At 35.3% G+C, this 12,865-nt stretch overlaps 3 protein-coding genes across 16 annotated transcripts in view; 2 read left to right on the forward strand and 1 right to left on the reverse strand.

The window, feature by feature from the left end:
- The window catches only part of LOC111431491, a 13,881-nt gene extending 8,508 nt beyond the window's left edge, over positions 1-5,373 (reverse strand). Inside the window, exons 1-12 of one of the 9 annotated variants that reach the window (XM_023068150.1) lie at positions 5,208-5,373; positions 4,886-5,087; positions 4,615-4,739; positions 4,339-4,455; positions 3,982-4,128; positions 3,651-3,837; positions 3,463-3,554; positions 3,203-3,360; positions 2,294-2,415; positions 2,097-2,188; positions 1,637-1,880; positions 1,449-1,512 (exon numbers count right to left, since the gene is read on the reverse strand). In XM_023068150.1, coding sequence (XP_022923918.1) covers positions 1,449-1,512; positions 1,637-1,880; positions 2,097-2,188; positions 2,294-2,415; positions 3,203-3,360; positions 3,463-3,554; positions 3,651-3,837; positions 3,982-4,128; positions 4,339-4,455; positions 4,615-4,739; positions 4,886-5,087; positions 5,208-5,303 — 1,646 coding nt within the window. In that variant the 5' untranslated portion in view covers positions 5,304-5,373. Of the gene's footprint in view, positions 1-1,448; positions 1,513-1,636; positions 1,881-2,096; positions 2,189-2,293; positions 2,416-3,202; positions 3,838-3,981; positions 4,129-4,338; positions 4,456-4,614; positions 4,740-4,878; positions 5,088-5,207 lie in introns of those variants that run through there. The other 8 variants (XM_023068148.1, XM_023068149.1, XM_023068147.1 and 5 more) reach the window with 8 other exon arrangements.
- A 1,443-nt stretch (positions 5,374-6,816) lies between these two features.
- LOC111431727 (elongation factor 1-delta-like) lies at positions 6,817-9,013 on the forward strand. 4 transcript variants are annotated; one of them, XR_002708557.1, is made up of 9 exons: positions 6,817-6,901; positions 7,002-7,110; positions 7,261-7,377; positions 7,497-7,575; positions 7,691-7,811; positions 7,910-8,023; positions 8,363-8,525; positions 8,700-8,863; positions 8,894-9,013. XR_002708557.1 is itself a non-coding variant. In XM_023068444.1 (8 exons), coding segments are annotated over exons 2-8 (681 nt in total). In that variant the 5' UTR covers positions 6,817-6,901; positions 7,002-7,024; the 3' UTR covers positions 8,701-9,001. The 4 variants fall into 4 exon arrangements, 3 of the variants coding, with proteins under 3 accessions (XP_022924212.1, XP_022924214.1, XP_022924213.1); XM_023068444.1 differs by having other exon boundaries at positions 8,700-9,001; XM_023068445.1 differs by having other exon boundaries at positions 6,838-6,901; positions 7,006-7,110; positions 8,700-9,001.
- A 396-nt stretch (positions 9,014-9,409) lies between these two features.
- The window catches only part of LOC111431536 (UPF0235 protein At5g63440), a 4,775-nt gene continuing 1,319 nt past the window's right edge, over positions 9,410-12,865 (forward strand). For 2 of the 3 annotated variants that reach the window (XR_002708514.1, XM_023068212.1), the window contains exons 1-6: positions 9,412-9,633; positions 10,037-10,151; positions 10,877-11,030; positions 11,484-11,580; positions 12,166-12,254; positions 12,634-12,702. Coding sequence is in view for 2 of the 3 variants with exons in the window: in XM_023068212.1 (XP_022923980.1) it covers positions 9,519-9,633; positions 10,037-10,151; positions 10,877-11,030; positions 11,484-11,580; positions 12,166-12,254; positions 12,634-12,702 (639 nt within the window). In the remaining variant the exon portion in view is untranslated. Of the gene's footprint in view, positions 9,634-10,036; positions 10,152-10,876; positions 11,031-11,483; positions 11,581-12,165; positions 12,255-12,633; positions 12,703-12,865 lie in introns of all 3 variants that reach the window. The other variant, XM_023068213.1, reaches the window with a different exon arrangement.

Consider the following 12,865-nt stretch of genomic DNA (forward strand, 5'->3'; position numbering starts at 1 on the left):
AAAAAAAAAAAAAAAAAAAAAAAAAAAAAAAAAAAAAAAAAAAAAAAAAAAAAAAAAAAGGAAAGACAAATGGAAGCTCACTACAAGGAGGCCAATAAAAACAAAAGAAAATTGCATTGAAAACTCCAATGATAAAAGTTCTACTACTTCTATTTATCCCACTGTTATTAAATAGCCAAAGAGAACCATTTGATATATCCCAAAAAGGCAGATCAAGAAGCACTAATCAAACATCGCAGAATGATTCCTATTATAAGCTAGATTCACTCCAAAAATTTTCTCCAAATTAAAATAGCAAACTGATTTCTCCCCGCTCTGCACATAACACCACTAAGGACACAAAACCATAGAAAAAGACCTCTGGACAAGATCAATAAAGTCAGTCTCTTAGTGGTTTTAATTCAAGACGATCTAGAAAGAGGGGAAACAAACAAGACGAAGCAGGGACCCAACTAGGACAAAAATGATCTACATGAGAACACCTGAAGAATCAAGAGTTTAAACATAGGTGTTAAAGCCACGGAAAAAATGAATTCCATGAAGAAGAGAGGTAAAAAAGACGCACGCATCAGAAGTTCCCCAAACGACAGTCACATAAGATTGAAGTTGTATAAAGGGGAATTCAAAACACAAAATGATTTCATCAATAGATAATTTCAAAACCATGGAAAAATAACGGGGATCAACGAGATTGCATTCAGATGATGTTGTATTTACTCATTATAAGATTGTGCCACAAAACTTCATACTTTAGATGGAGCACGCACAATAACCATTCAACTAGAAGAGCCACATCTTTGAGCCATAAATTTTTCCTCACACAAATGTGAAACAGTGGCACTGCATCCTTTATAGGGGAAATCAACTTCTCTTACAACTGTGACCTTCTTGTAAGATAGATTATTACCCACCATACAATTTGTACTCTAAAATGAGGGATCAAGCTGAAGACAGAGCTTATTTTCCAATCAAGAAACTTAGCTCTTATTGAGGAAGGAGGGGAAGAAAGAATACAAAAGAGCTTAAAAAAAATGAAGCCCAAAAAGGGAACCAAACAACAGCAGACCTGACCAGACAAAAAAAAAAAACCTCAAACAAATGGAACCTGAGAACGATCAAGCTGTAGATAGAATCTCCAAAACAAGGTTGAGAACTAATGTTAAACCAGTGATCTAAAATGATTGTGCATATAAAAGCTCAACGGATAAATTAGGAATGTAAAGAGTCAGGCTGTTAGCATATCAGTAGGTATATTACGTATTGCAAACAACTAAAAATATTATGCATATACATACACAGCTAAGTTGGTTAATATTTAAACAAAAATGGGAAAACAGCAATAAAAAGTATTTGCTAACAAAGAAGAAGTAAAACCATGGAGTACATAAGTATTAGTCACAAGAAAAACAGAACAAAACAAACAAAAAAAGAGTACATAAGTATTGTACCTTGCGGGAGATGTTGCTGGATATATCCCACCAGAAGCTGAACCTATAAATTTTACTCTATCACCTGAAATTTTTGTATTGGGGTAAAATTCTGGTGACTAAATGAAGGAATTCTACAACATGCTAAAAACAAAGGAATAAGAAGACTTAGATGCAAAAAAGAAAAAGAAAAGAAACCAATCCTATACCAATTTTTAAAAAGTTATTCTTTGCTGTCCCAGAGGATGATGGTATTGAGTCCATCTCCATCTTAGGTTGGGAATCAGGGGCGGTTAAAGTAGCATTTGAAGAGCTTGGAGTATCTTCTTCACCAGTCATTTGATCTGTGTTCTTGGTGGTCTCAGTAGATACAGTACTCTGTTTTGAACAACTACAAGACTTTGCTGCATTAACTCCATCCTTCAGCAGCTCTGCTTCCTTTGATGATAAACCCTGCAACACATTGGAGCAAGTTCTCATCACCTCTAACAAAGTGAAATTTCAAAGGAAAAAGTAAAGAATGATATTTCCTTTATGGAACAGAATTACAGGCATAATGTAGAATACTAAGTTCAAGAAAGCCATCAAATAGTGAAATGAACATTAGAGAAAGCTTGACTTGGATGTCAAATAAAAAAAAATAAAAATAAAAAGTGATCACAATCTTACACCCAAAAATGAATGGCTGTCAAATATGAGTAGCTTTGCTCCGTAGTAGTTGGCAAGTGCCTTCGCTAGCATCTCTTGATATATCTCCGAACCTGCAACAACATTGTCCAAATAAATGGAAGTCAAGTATTATTAGAAATATGACAATGGATTCTCTAACCTTTACTACCGAGAGGGAAAAAAAGAGAGAGACTAACCAGCAGGACCAGAAAGTAGAATTCGTGGATTCACTGTATTTAATTCTGAGGCGTACTTTGAATGTTCTTTATGCTTCAAGTGTATGTAAGAAGCAGCAATAAGCACATTCTTCGTATTCTCACTGCAAGAAGCAAACGAAGTCATCAAAATTCCATATATAGTGCATATGTAAATGTTAGAAAGTCTAACTGGGATTAGTTTAGTTTAGTCAATGTTAATTAGTATCTTAGTTTAGTTCAATATTGAAAACGTTTCTACTCGTTGGTGGTTTTAGTTGCAAATAAAAGTTCAATAATGCATTGCATATTTTTTTTTTACTATTAATGACCTCCATTCTCCCTTACAAGCTCAATTTGGTGCCTCTCGTATTACTAATTTTTCAGATCAACAGAACCTTGGAAAAACCATGATACAACTTTTATTATATTGTCTGATCCACAAGCTTAAATACACTCCGCAAATTTGTGAGAGTTGTAAGATAACATTGCAAAGTAGGTGGTTTGAGGAGTTTTCAATCCAAAAATGTTAGGCCTAGTGCCTAGTATGGTGTATGTCCCTCTCAATTATCCTAAGAACAACCAATAAACATAATTCACACAGGTTGCAAATCACCTAGTCTGTCCCCCTTGAATTTACAAGACACTCCATTTTGACGTAGGACCTCAAGAATGAAACAAATCCCGCTATTTTGATCAGAACAATGGTATACACACACCAACAAAGACACTCATGCATGTCTATGGAGTCTCGAAAGAGAAAAAACATGGATAACTCCAAACATGTAATGCACATTCTAGTCACATTGTGTAATAGAAAAAATGTTGAGAGTTGACATAGAAATGGTAACTTATCACACAACAATTAGAACAATGTAGGAAGAACAAAACATGTAATGGTGGGATGTGTACCTCAAATAGTATGGAAAGTTCTCAAATGAAACTTCTAAGTCTCTTCCATCAACAATTCCTGCATGAACATCTTCTTTAAATGCTGCACACCGCAAAGACATTCCTGAGGTTGATGCTGGCTGCAACTCCCCAATCCACTGGTTTCTATCTTCCATTACCTGTTTACAGATACTTTTGCTCAATTTCAGTTTACAACTAGTTGACTGAGCTAACATCCTGAACAAAGGCCCTATCAAATCATTCACCCCAGAGAGTTTTACATTGCCTGCCTCTATGACAGCATCTGGATTGGAGCCCGGATGAAGATTCCTGCTAGTGGTGCTTGAGTCTACAGCTTTGTCATTTCGCACTTCTGGATTTGAGTTGGCTTCAAGAGCATCAATTTCAAGTTCCATTGCATCATGAACAACAGAATTAGAAGGAAGTTCAGCACCTTGGTGTGTTTTACCGCTGGTCTGAGAGGGAGGCTTCCAACGTGATATATCCTGCCTGAGGCTTGAAAGAGATGCCAATATCGAGGCCCCAGCCACAGCAGAAGGATCACCAGTCCTCTTTCCGAGCTGCAAGAATTTTCCAACACCATTTTGAACATCTAAACCTTTAACAGAAACCTCATTCATAAGTTGCTGAAATATCTATGTTGGTATAAATCAAGAAAAATGCCACATTCATTGAAAGGCAACAAGCAGGAATTTGTTAGATGGAGGATGGCAGTAGATAAACAATGTATAAAACAGACGAACAAAAAAAAAATGATGGATTTGATAACTGAAGGATACATAAGCATGGTTCCCCAAAGCACCAAAGACCACTTCGTCACCAGAATTTAGCACACAGCTGGAGCTCTTCTTGACGGTCAACCCATTAACCATCACCGATCCCTTGCCTCCCGTACTTTCAAGCACTGCTACAGCACTACCCTCACGCTGTTCACCCCCAGAGTAAAAATCCAATGAATTATTCATGGTTCATAAATATGTACTAAAATAATTGCAGTAGAAAATGTCTAAGCACTTGAGAGAGCTCTATTTTAGTTCATTTAAACAATGCCGTAGAGTTAGTTTGTTTAACATAAACTGTTTTTTCTGTATTTTATTAGCTAAATGGATTTTTAAATAGGTGCACTTTGAAGTTACCTGAGTGTGCTTGATCTTGCAAAGTGTCCCGCTAATCGTGTGATCCTTCAAGGGAAAGTTGCAACCTCTACTAGAACCAATGGTAAAATTTGACGAGAAAATATCAACATTGGGATTCTGCGTTAAAAACATTGTTCAAAATCCAATAGATGGAGTGAAGTTGTATCAAGTGAAGAACGGGTGAGAACTTAATTTGACTTGGATCTACAATTTGTAAAAACTGCTGTGTAAAAACCAAATGATATGTTTCAATTACTTGGATAAACGTTGAATTACCTGACCGAACTGTGATAGAAGTCTACACCAAGGAGTTGTCGTCTCAAAATTTGGATTCTGCTTCGCAGCATAGAGACTCCAAGATGAAAATGAACTCCTAGGCTTATCCCCCACCAGCGAAGTTCCTTCAACATTTGAAAACAAACCAAATCAAACCCAGACGCCGAAAGTTACCTTCACTCTACATTTCTTTTTCTTTTCTTTTAATTTCTTCAATCAATTAAGACTAAAAGTTATGTGACCATTAAACTTGGGAGTACGAACCACCTACCCTCGGCGATAGGAGTGGTAACAGCAACAGCCGCTGGTGCAGCATCCTCCTTCAAAGAGCTCACACCTTCTCCAACGTCAACTCCGGCGATCGGACCACCGCCAGGTCCATTATCTCCAGGATCCACAGTCGGCGGGGTGCATAATTCTTTAGAATTCTCCACCGCCGGCATCGATTTCTCTGAGCCACAGCCATTTTCCACCTGAAACCGCAAATCTCTTAACAAATCAATACCCAAAACCTCCAAATAAGCTTCAACCAACGTTCCAATAAACTCAAGACTGCCAAAACAATACTTAGATTCCACTCATCAGACAACAACCTTTTGACGCTTCGGTGACGATGGCTTGTCCTCCGAGGACGAAGATCTTTTGCTGTTGCTTCCAGAGAGAGATCCACTCCTTCTCGTTGAAACCATGACTCTCTCCTCTGGGTTCCTTTTTCCCCTCCTTTTTTTCTTTTATTCTTCCCCTTCGATTTCCTATCTGTTTAACGCCAAATAAAGGACACGAGGAAATTTAATAGAAATGTTAATTTTTAGTTTTTATATTTTAAATAAATTCCGGTGCTTGAAAGGCTGCATGGAGATTCAATACCCATCTTCAAAAAAATAATAATAATAAATAAATAAAAATTATTGAGAAAATATTTTTTTTTTATTGTTGTTCAAAATATTTTAATTCTATAACTAAATTTGAGTATTTTAATACTATATTTGTATTCTTAGGTTAATCTATGAGTTTCTATATTTTTTTAGTTTAGATTTTATATATTTATTCGGGGGGTTTTTACTAAATTTACTTTTGGTATGTGTTAATTTCATATTAAATAATATAATTATTTTAAATGAAATTAATAATAAAATTCAATATCAACCTATTTAAATTAATTATCAGTTAAATACCAAAAATAGTAATACTAAATTTTTATGGATAAATGTGTACAAAAAAAAAGTAAACTGAAGATTAAGAACTAATATTTTTAAATGTATTAAAAATTAAATTTTAAAGTCAATGGTAAAAGAATATAACATTTTAAAATTCAACAACTTAATTAAATTTTATTTACAGAAATAATATATATTATTTATAAATATTTATTGCGTCATATAATAATAATAATAATTTTTTTCAGAACGTATCAATTAATACGTGTAATTACTGTTAGATAATACCAAAACAACATTTTTTTCTAAATATTTATTACTACATATAATTATAATAATAATGTATTATTCTTGTATTTAGTTATGTTTATGCACGATACAAAATTAGGGGTGTACATGGTCCGGGTTGGATCGAGTTGGGAGATTTTTTCTTTCACGGTTGGCCCAACCAACCCAAAACTTTTTACAACCCAATTCAAAACTTTTCACAACTCAACCCAATCCTCTATTTTCGGGTTGGGTTGTCAACTTTATAAAAATTAAAATAATAAAAAGAAACATGTATTTGTCTGACATCGAACTCGGACGGAAATATCCTTAGTTGAACTTAGTATTACTTGCAAGCTCATTAATATGAAAGGATTCTTAATATATGCTATATATTTTTATTTGGCTCAGGTCATCCCGGTTTTGCTCACGAACTCGAAACCAGATCGATTCAGTTCGGGTTTAGAAAAATGAACCCAACCCTGCCCAAAATGCTAATCCAACCCAACCCAACCCAAGCCTTATAGTTTGGGTTGGGTTGGTCCGATTGTCGGGTTGTCGGTTTGAATGTACACCCTATACAAAACGACAAAAAAAAAATTTATTAGCTTAATAATTTATTAATATGAGTTAGAAATGTTTTTAACTAAAATAAAGAGTAATTTTATTTAAGATATTTTATTTATTTATGTTCACCGCGTCCAAATCCAAAAAAATTGAAATCTCTACCGTTGATTTACGAGGACCTCAATAAACCGTTCGCGTGCAGTGCCTTCGCTTTAAATACTCGACAAAGCCGAAGCCCTAAAACCCCTTCAGCTTCTGCAATACTTTATTTGTGAGTTCTAGCCTTGGTGTTGGCGGTAAGCTTCCGATCACTCATTTTCGAAATTTTCGAATTGGATTGTGTAGTTATCGCCCAAAGACTAGGATTGTTAACTAGCTGTTTGAGTTTTTGAATAGGAAGAAATCAAAATCACTCAGCAATGGCGGTTTCATTGAGCGATGTCAAGTCGGAAGCCGGTCTAAAAAAACTCGACGACTACTTGCTCAGTCGTAGCTACATTTCTGGGTTAGTTATCATCTCAATTATCTTTATTTGAATTTTTGTTCATTGGAAGATACTTGATTTGTGCTGGAATTGTTGAAAGCAATGGTAATGGTTTTAACATTGACTGTTTTGAATCTGTTCTTAATATGTTCGACGAATGATCATCCTCAGGTATCAAGCTTCGAAGGATGATATTGCTGTTTACGAAGCTCTATCCAAACCCGTTTCCAGCGACTATGTCAACGTATCTAGGTGGAGCAATCACATCGAAGCACTCTTGAGAGTCTCGTAAGTCACCTAATTGCTTAATTTTGATGCTTAATTCCATGGAATTTATATTCAGACATGGATGGTTTTGTTCTCGCTACTAACTTGTTCAATCGCTGGCTTATATTATGGTTTTATAGTGCTGTTTTTGGAGAGGGTTCCGGCGTTAAGTTCGATTCTGCAGAAGCAATTGCAACTCCACCAGCTGCTGATGCAAAGGTGATAATGTTACGCAATTTTTTTTCCTTGTTATGTGATCCATATACGCGAGAGACAATAGATTGTGCTTTATCCTGCTTTTAGAATTTAAGATTTACTCTTAAACACTTACCAGGCTAGCGGTGCTGACGACGACGACGACGATATGGATCTATTTGGCGAAGAGACTGAAGAGGAAAAGAAGGCCGCTGAGGAGCGTGCAGCTTCCATAAAGGCTTCATCAAAGAAGAAAGAGAGTGAGTTTTAATCTCCATCGATTTTGGCCTCGTTTTATATTGTTCTCTGATTTTAATGACGTGTGGTGCTTCTTGTTCTCTTGGGTATTTGATTTTAGGTGGCAAATCATCAGTTCTGATGGATATCAAACCTTGGGATGATGAAACTGACATGAAGAAACTTGAAGAGGCTGTAAGAAGCGTTCAGATGGAAGGCTTGCTTTGGGGAGCATGTATGTTCTTATATCCATGCTGTTGGTTTATAGGCATGATATTGCTTCATAATGTTAAAAGGAATATGCACACCTTTTGGTTATTATTCAATGATAATCTATGTTTCTCTTCACTGCCCTTGAATTTAGTTGATCCGTTGATTGATTCGAGTTCACTGCTTATCAAGAGAAAATTGGAATTGATAGTTTACATGGGCTTTTTCTTATCCTTTTTTGTTCTAGTTGTCTAGAGCGCTATCTCGTGTCAGTGTCATTTATCATCTAATACTCGAGCATCGTGTAATGTAAATGATTGTTATTTCTTAGATATATGTGGTTTGACACTTGTTTAATCTGCAGCCAAACTCGTCCCTGTTGGATATGGTATCAAGAAACTGCAGATAATGCTCACAATTGTTGATGACCTTGTGTCCGTTGACACTCTCATTGAAGAATATTTGACAGCTGAACCCATAAACGAGTATGTCCAGAGCTGTGATATCGTTGCCTTCAACAAAATCTAGTAAGTGCCATGTCTTGATTTTGTTACTCATAAGCTGGGGTTCTTTATACTTGTTTGTTAACACTTTTTAAGTGCATAAAAGTCGATCCAAACATCTGCGAAACGTACTCGAGATCTATTTCACCAGTTCTTGAATTCGCCACATTTTTAACAATTGGTTGTTACTCGTTGCAGAGGTCAGCTTCTATCGAGCCCAAGAGCAGGTCGTTCCAAAGATGAGATCAAGTCTACGAATGAATGCGTGTTGTTATTTGTTCATGATTGCATGCCTGTTTCTCGCTTTATTAGTCTACACTAAGTATACTTTTGTTTTGGGTCCCGTCTTCTATGAAGTCATGGCATTGCTCAATCTTGTCTTGCTCAATCTTGTCTTGCTCAATCTTATCTTAATAAGATCCAGTGATACGCATATGTGCTATGAACTTGATGAACTTATTGATGATTTGAAGATGTGAATGAAATATGTCCAAATAAAAGTAGTTTTCATTAATTTTATTTTGTGTTCATTTTCTATTAATCAGTCTTAAATAATTAAAGTAGTTTTCATTAATTTTATTGCACAGTAACAAATAATTTAAAAATACACATCATAATTATTTCAGATTAATAAACCAAAAGTAATTATTAGTAAAAAAATAATCAAAGGAAAACTAAATTCAAAATTGAAGGTTAAATGTAATAGTTTGAAATTTAGGGACTAAGTAAAGAAAAACTCATAATTTATGAATAAAACTGTAATTTTTAAAATTAGGGATTCATAAAATCTATATTCGAAATTTATGGACGGAAAAAAAAATATATATATATATATATATATATATATATTTAATGAAATAAGGGTTAAGAGGCCGATGATGGGCCATTATCTACAAATGGGCTTGCGCCATATAAAAGCAGGCTTGCCCGCGCAGGACATGATCTTTCTCTGGTTCGTAGTTGTTGGTCGAGGACCGGGGAAGGGGAAGCGAGGAGGAAGAAGAAGAACGAAAAGCCATGCCGAAGAGAACAACGCATACATACTCGAGCGAGGACGCCGCACCAGATGGACCAGATTCTGATCTCTTCGTTTACTACTGCAAGCATTGTGGATCGCACGTCCTAATCACTGGTACTCCTTTGCCTGGACTCTAGACTCTCTTTATTTTTCCCTAAACAAGTTCGTTGAGGATAAAATAGGAATAAATTCGTTGCTTCAATGTGGAATCAACAGTTAGAGATGATTGGAAGGTATTTATGTATGAACTGCATGCAGTTCGATGAAAATGTTCGTTCTATTTGACGGACGGATGCAATCTAGAGTAGGTTATCTCTCCGCTTTATTGTAAAAATTAAGCTGGGATGAGGAAATTTAGGTGCACTTTACACTATCTTCATGCCAAGTTGCCTTCTTCTTGAAGCATAGTATTCGTGAATTAGAGTTCATGAACTAATGATCAGGATTATTTTGCTATCATTCCAAGAAATAAGATCTTTATGTGGCATTTAACCGTACTGAACACATATACTATAAGATACTCAATTGCAGAAAATGCCAAAAAGGAAGACAGACAAGGCTTTTGTGTTGGACAAGAAGAAACATCTTGCAAGGTTAAATGTCAATGAAGCGGGAAAAGTTCTATTGAAAAGGTAACCCTACTTTCTCTCTACGTGTGTGTGCCCGCGCTTTTTTGGGCATTTCACTTCTGTATAGAAGGACGTGAATGAATTTGCATTGGAGATGGTCTACAGGATTTTACCTTTAAGTTGATATCTGTTCTTTAGATGTTCAAAGATTGATGTTTATGAGGCGATGTAACCAATTTGAAATTTCTGACTAGTTTAATAAATTGGGGTTCAGCATAAGGTTCGCTTTGTACTCTGTGTTGCCCATTACAATATAAATGTTTCCCAAATAGTTACATGTAACTCGACCTCATGAAGATATCATTCCATCTGAAGGATGGATGCAGGATTGTAATCTAGAGGAGGCTCTCTGTTTTATTGGTTAAAATAAGCTTGAATCAGGTAATCTAGGTGCATTCTGTACCATCTGCGTGTGGAAAGACAATCCGTGCATATGCCTTCTTTGAGAATGAACCGTAAACAAAAAGAATAAATATGAGATTGATAATTTGAAAAGAGGAGAGTTTCAGGCACGCATTTTCTTGTACAGTATAAAATCACAGCCACATTCAGGAGTGGGCTTTCCTCTTCTGGGAGAGATTAATGATCTCACTGTGAAAATAGAGTCTAGGCGTGACCAAAAAAAAATTCTAATAAATAAATTACAATTTAAATGTTCATCGAATTATGTTGGGAAAAAATGGAAAAGTATTGAATTAACTTTTTTGTAGCTTATAATTATTTTTCAGGGGTGAAGGGAAACTTGAAAGGCAATACCGCATGAACTGTATAGGCTGTGGACTCTTTGTGTGTTATCGCTCAGAGGAAGATTTGGAATTTGCTTCTTTCATTTATGTTGTTGATGGTGCACTCAGTACTGTGGCTGCTGAAACCAATCCACAGGTATGATAGTCTATTATAATAATAGCAACCGTGATTCATTATATTGCTCATATTGTTTATTTTTCACTGTAAGCTTCTACACAATAATTCCAATTCAAAGAATTTATCTAGCACTTATAGCAATTCATTGCTAACAGTTTGTTGGTAAGTTGATCTTTCGTCAACTTCTGATGGACATGTCATAGTACGTAGAGTTCTTAAAGAATGGTTTGTAACATATTATTATATTGCCAGAATACAGCTTCTATTATATTATTATAAAAATCATTGAGGTGAAAATAATGAAAGTTTTACCAGCTCTTACCTTCTTTTGGTTGTTGAGCTTTAATTAATTCTTGGTGCACATACAATAACAATATTAATGTATAATCTTCTCTACAAAGGTGTTTCAATATCTTATTGTGATTTGTAACCAATCACATCAATTCTCACTCAAGAAAACAACTCTATTAGGATGCTCCTGTGCCACCCTGTATATCTCAACTTGAAGGAGGACTTGTCCAAGTGGCCATAGAAGTTGAAGATCGAGCACAGCGCTCAGCAATCACAAGTATAAAAGATATAATTGCTGTCATATTTGTCTTTATGCACGTGATCTTTATCTGTAAACTTCAATTAACCTTTAATTTTGTTGTAGACAGAATGCAAAGGTTTTACATCATTGCACGAATCCTAGCATGCGATTGTGATTCAAATATCGTAACTAGATGAATTCTTTGACGATTAATCTTTGTTATTGTATTGTGTAACAAAGAAGAACAAGAAAGGTCAAATTCTGGTATCTTAGATTAAGTATAATTTCAAGAATGAAAGTATACAAATCTAAGAATATCGTAGATTTTGGTCTAAAGATCAATTTTTATTTTGAATGCTAGCTTGTTAACGTACTGTCTCTGGAAGATAAGTAAAACAATTTTTTATTTGATTAGGTGGGAATTTGGTGGGTGAACACTAGGAACAGTCGGTTTATGCTGAGAGTAATAACTTGTATACATTCTAACTAAAAATCTGTCTTAACTTGTACGCTGCAACTGTTGATATCTATTCACATATAATATTATTTTTTTCTTGATTATAGATTCCTCTCTCATACAAACACACACACACACAAGAATGATATATTTTCTTTTTGCAGGAGTAAATGCTGATGATGTACGTGTTGCTGTTGCTGCTCCTGCAGCCCGGGGAGAAGCCAACAATGAGCTTTTGGAGTTCATGGGAAAAGTACATTCTGATTCTTGTTGAGCTATTGATATATGTTTTTGGTTCTCGATCTTCAATGCCTGCATTATTTTGCATCCCCTTTCTCTAGAATTTGTTGGGGGGGAGTGATCAGGGAGCATCTTTGGGATTTGATTAAGATAAGCATCTGTTAATAGGGATTTATATAACAATTAGGTTAGCCTAAAATCCCTTTTTTTTTTCTAATTGTGCGTGAGGATGCTTGTTTTTGGGCTCGATTTTCATATATCTTTTGTATATCCTTCCTTCCTTCCTTCTTGGTTTCTTAAAAAAATAAAAACAAAACTTCGCATCCTCTCTCTGCCTCTGCATGTACTTCAGCCATCTTCTTTTACTTGAAAAACTATTTTCTGCAAAACAGGTCTTAGGACTGAGGCTTAGCCAAATGACTCTCCAACGGGGATGGAATAACAAATCGAAGCTTCTTGTGGTAAGTTGATCACTCCTGTAATGCACATTATATTCAACACTCCCTTTTCTCTTCTCATACTCATACTCATACTCATAGGTGTTGTTTCTTGCATCTTACACTGTCACCCACCATCTGTTTTCTTCTTCTTCTTTTTTTTTTTTTTTTTTTTTTTTTTTTTTTT

The sequence above is a fragment of the Cucurbita moschata genome, unplaced genomic scaffold (genome assembly GCF_002738365.1).
Source record: "Cucurbita moschata cultivar Rifu unplaced genomic scaffold, Cmos_1.0 Cmo_Scf00036, whole genome shotgun sequence".
NCBI classification, from domain to species: domain Eukaryota; kingdom Viridiplantae; phylum Streptophyta; class Magnoliopsida; order Cucurbitales; family Cucurbitaceae; genus Cucurbita; species Cucurbita moschata.

Coding starts and splice junctions, on each gene's coding strand:
- LOC111431727 (XM_023068444.1), top strand. CDS start 7,025: ATGGCGGTTTCATTGAGCGATGTCAAGTCGGAAGCCGGTCTAAAAAAA. Junction 7,812..7,909: donor TTCATCAAAGAAGAAAGAGA/GTGAGTTTTAAT, acceptor ATTTGATTTTAG/GTGGCAAATCATCAGTTCTG. Junction 8,024..8,362: donor AGGCTTGCTTTGGGGAGCAT/GTATGTTCTTAT, acceptor TTTAATCTGCAG/CCAAACTCGTCCCTGTTGGA.